General features: G+C 29.8%; 1 protein-coding gene across 1 annotated transcript in view; it reads right to left on the bottom strand.

The window, feature by feature from the left end:
• The window catches only part of LOC106677122 (lipase 3), an 83551-nt gene extending 79935 nt beyond the window's left edge, over positions 1–3616 (bottom strand). Inside the window, exon 1 of the mRNA XM_014414840.3 lies at positions 3460–3616. Within this exon, the coding sequence (XP_014270326.1) occupies positions 3460–3549 (90 nt within the window). The 5' untranslated portion in view covers positions 3550–3616. The remainder of the gene's footprint in view (positions 1–3459) is intronic.
• Positions 3617–4281: the final 665 nt, after the last annotated feature.

Here is a 4281-nt window from a genome sequence, read left to right as displayed (position 1 = left end):
TTACTTATAAAAATGTAAAATTATTAATTTAAAAAAAAAAAGATACTTTAGAGGAAGCATTTTAAAATTTCGGTATTTAATCCCTGTAAAGACCATAAGGATAAGACCAAGCTGAAACTAAAGATTATATTGTACATTAATATACAAAGATTAATCAATATAATAATAGCCGTTTTTGAGAAAATGTGAAAAATTGATTCTATACAGAAGAACTTCTGGTCAGTCGATTTTATCGAAAGAGTTTTTTTAGCATCTCAGACATATACCAGTACTATATATGTAATATCAGTTCCTTACCACACGTCATTTTGAGCTAAACTGTTATTCCATTTTGCGAGGCTTATATATTTGTATTCAGGGAATCTCAGAACGTATATTTTCGTCGAAGACTCGAATTCAAAATTTTGTATAATATCAATATTTTCTCTCATTATATATTAAAAATATTGGTAAACAAAAGTATAAAATAAGTTTTATCTGTGAATTTCCTAATTTCTATATTGCTTAGGTGTGACATGACAAAAGATAATGGTTTAAGTAAGAACAAACATGACAGTTAAAACCTTAAATAATACATGTATTCTCCATTATAAATAAAATATTCCACAAGAATGAAATAAGTGAAAATTAGCCGAATAATGAATGGGTATTTATCAAACTATCGAAAGAGAAAGGAGGAAGTCTTTCATAAGCACATAACTGCAGCAAACAGGACCTGCAAGTAGCAAGTAGTTATGGCACGTCACTCTACCGTCTTTAGAACTACCAATTATAATTTAATTTAATGTAATTTTTATGAGATTACTTCTTGTCGGGTATGATTTCAATAAAATGATTTTAAGAAAAAAAAAACGGGATGAAATTAAAAATTTTTTCTATCTAAGCAGTACTTATACTTTCTGGTAAAAGTAGAACCGAAAGCCCACGTTTCCGATGCACTGGATAATACCTTTCCCTTTTCCGTGATCTGATAAACCAGTGTAAACTAATAATCAATTAATTATTCGTGCATAATTAAATACATTTCATAGACTCAAATTAGAGAAAAATGCGTTCATATTATAATTGATTGTAACATTTAATTTGTTATTATGTTATGGAATAAATAAGATGTGTTTATGTTAAGCATTTAAGATGAGAACCTCTAATTACGTCTCTTACTCTACAGAACCCGAGATTTATGGTCAGCGAATTATTCATTATATTTTCAATGCATGATGCTGAGATAAATTATAGATGAAAGGTTTGAATTTACTTAATTTAATTGAGATGGAAACTTCACAAAGCTTCAACTTTTGGTTTATATTGAGGGTTACCATCTTTTGGGACTTGTAAACAATTCAGACAATGTAAGAATAATCTGTCCAGAACCTATCAATCCCTATCATAAGTAGGGAAATATCATATGTGAAGGTCGACAAGCCAAATGCCCTTTGTAGCCGAAGGAATTTAGGCGTTACCATAGAAACCTTGAGTCTGCACTGGTGCCGGTTCAAATCGGGTTTTGGGGGAGTTGACTTTTAATTGGTATCTGTTCCACGGAATGAAAACCTGTATATTTAATTTCCTGAGTATTTTATAAGTTACCATTTATGGAATAAAAAAAAAAAAAAAAAAAAAAAAAAAGAGAGTTCGACACGCAATTTATGATTTAATTTTTGAAAAATCGACAAAATGAATAAACTAATTATTATTATTAAAGAAAATCCATAATTAATCTATACAAGAATCCCTCATTTCAAGATAGATTCTACTAAATTTAAAACTACTAACAATTATTAAAATCATAAAAATTATGCAGTTTTATTTTTAATGAATTAATTGATTATATTCAATTGTTGTACAATTAAATTAAATTTCAAGAATTTACAGAATTACAGAATTCATCAATTTACAGAAGAGTAGACAAGCGCAGTTTGAGCCCTGCTAATTTACTATTACCTGTTTTTTTTTTTTTTTCTTAAAGTTAGACTTAAAGGACATTTGTACTGTAAATCAACTGACCATACTAGAATCTAAAAAATATGTTTTGGGGTACATTTTTTTTTTCGTTCTTCCACATCTTCAATAACCTCTTTACCTTCACTCCTATCTAATTTCTCCCCCCGTCCTCCAAGATCTTTCAGACTGTCCGGGATTGGATTTAACAATTAATGGTAACCCCATTTATATTCATTTTAAAAAGTTTGCGTTTTGTTGTCACATGATATTCAGACAATCATAAGAATTGTCAAGTTTGGAAGTAAAAAAAATTTATATATATATTTTTTGGTATTGTATATTTTTCGATAGAAACAGAAAATAGTCGGGTATGTGTAGTGTACATGTTATTTTAGAAAAATAGGACATTGTTTTTGTTTTTTTTTGGCTGCAGTACTTAAACAATGATAATGTCTAAAAAATTACTTCGGAAAACTTCTAGAATCCTATATACTTCGTGGGAGCAATCTTATTGGGTTCTACCCAGTAAGATGTATGAGTATTCCATAATCCGTGAGCTCCCTAAAAATACAATTCATTTGGCAAAATATTATGTCACTTTTTCATATTTTCAAGATAGTAAATTTTAGATACAATTGACTAGCAATTTGTATTATTTTTTTAAAATGCTATGTTAAATATTTTTTTAATTTGGGGAAGAACTGACTTGTAGCGTTGTTCCATCTGAGATTTATAAGTCATTTATTTAATTTTTCCATGGCGCGGAGCCTTCTGGATTACCTTGGCTTGAAATATCATAAAAAAGCAATTTAGAGTCACAAATGTGGTTTTATTAAAGTGTTAATGCATTCCCTTCACTAACATGTTAATATGTTGGTTATTATTTTTATTTAATTTTGTTTTATTAATTATTTATTTATTATATTTGGATAACCGACTTGAGATTATCTCGTTCTATTGTAATAAAATGATCCTTAAATTGATGTATTTTTAGTTTATTAATTGAAGTTAGTTGTTAGTGTGTGTTATTTGTTGTGTGAATAATCATATCATTGCATATTATATAATTTGAAATACATTAAAGCTATTAGCAGCTTTGCAAAGCTTATAAGACTTTATGTTTATAAACTTCCAATACTCCTCCGTAAGTTAACAAAGGTTTCAATATATATTTAGTACGGTAAATCAATTTATAGTTATTACCATTAAAAAAAAATCATGATAACATCCAATAAACATAGTTCGTTCATTTGTTCTAGAAATTGTAAGGACTAACTCTGGACAGTTAATTTCATATTTGTTCACTAAAATTTTAATTTGTTCATGATGTGAGTTATACAGTTGTTCATTTATTCAAGTAATAGCTAATTCAAGGCCAGTAAAATATGGTACATTTAGGACAACAATAGCCTCATTAAAAAATCGATATTGGTTAAGAAACATTTATTTTTAAAAAATAAATTCTTTTTCATTTCTCTCTTTAAATGATTAATGGAAGTATATTGGTGTTGTTCCTACCGTTGATAGACAGGAATCGTCTTGGCATGTGAACGCTAACGCCGGTACGAACGAGAACGCAAGAACCGCCACACAGAGCGGTAACATCATGTTGAGGTATTGGTGGCGAACTGAAGGATATGGTCAGTGCAGTCGAGGGGGGATACCCCTCCAGGGTAGGCAAGGGCAGTCCCCGACCGGATCATCCGGGCCTTGTGGAGGACCAGGAACTGGCATACTGGAGTATCGTGAGTCCGATGGCGCGTCATTCGGGGCGCTGTTCATTTGAAAGTGGATTCGTAGACGCTATTAATAACAGTATCTTTTATCATACACAAGAAATTTTATGGAATAAAACGTCGGTGTACGTAAACTACAAATCATTGCTCAGTAAAGAAATATTATAGTACAAGAACCGGGAAGAAAAAAAAGGCAGTTATCTGACGCCAATTTTTGATTACTTTAATCAAAACTAGGTATAATTACTAGTCAAAATTGATGAGTCTGCCAAGTATAGGTAGTGGGAATAAAAAATGGCGGTTGTTTCAAAACCTTAAAAAAAACACTAATTTTTCATTCGGAGTTCTATATCTTAAAAAACTACCAACAACACTGGAAAATCTAAGAGAACATTATTTAAAGACGAGTAAATTTGCTGAAATATTAGCCCTAAAAGAGCTATTTACGTCCAATAGTTCTCAAGATATAGCTTTCTAAAAAAGAAAATTTCTTAAAAATCTACTGAAAGATAAGTAGTTAGTTAATTTATTTTTAGAATTCTATATCTCAGGAACTATGTGAAGTACAGATTTCTATTAGCACTCAAATTAAAGCTAGTTTAAT

The sequence above is a fragment of the Halyomorpha halys genome, unplaced genomic scaffold (genome assembly GCF_000696795.3).
Source record: "Halyomorpha halys isolate HHAL.00 unplaced genomic scaffold, Hhal_1.1 Scaffold7.1, whole genome shotgun sequence".
In the NCBI taxonomy this organism is placed as follows: domain Eukaryota; kingdom Metazoa; phylum Arthropoda; class Insecta; order Hemiptera; family Pentatomidae; genus Halyomorpha; species Halyomorpha halys.
This window is presented reverse-complemented; position numbering and strand designations above follow the sequence as displayed.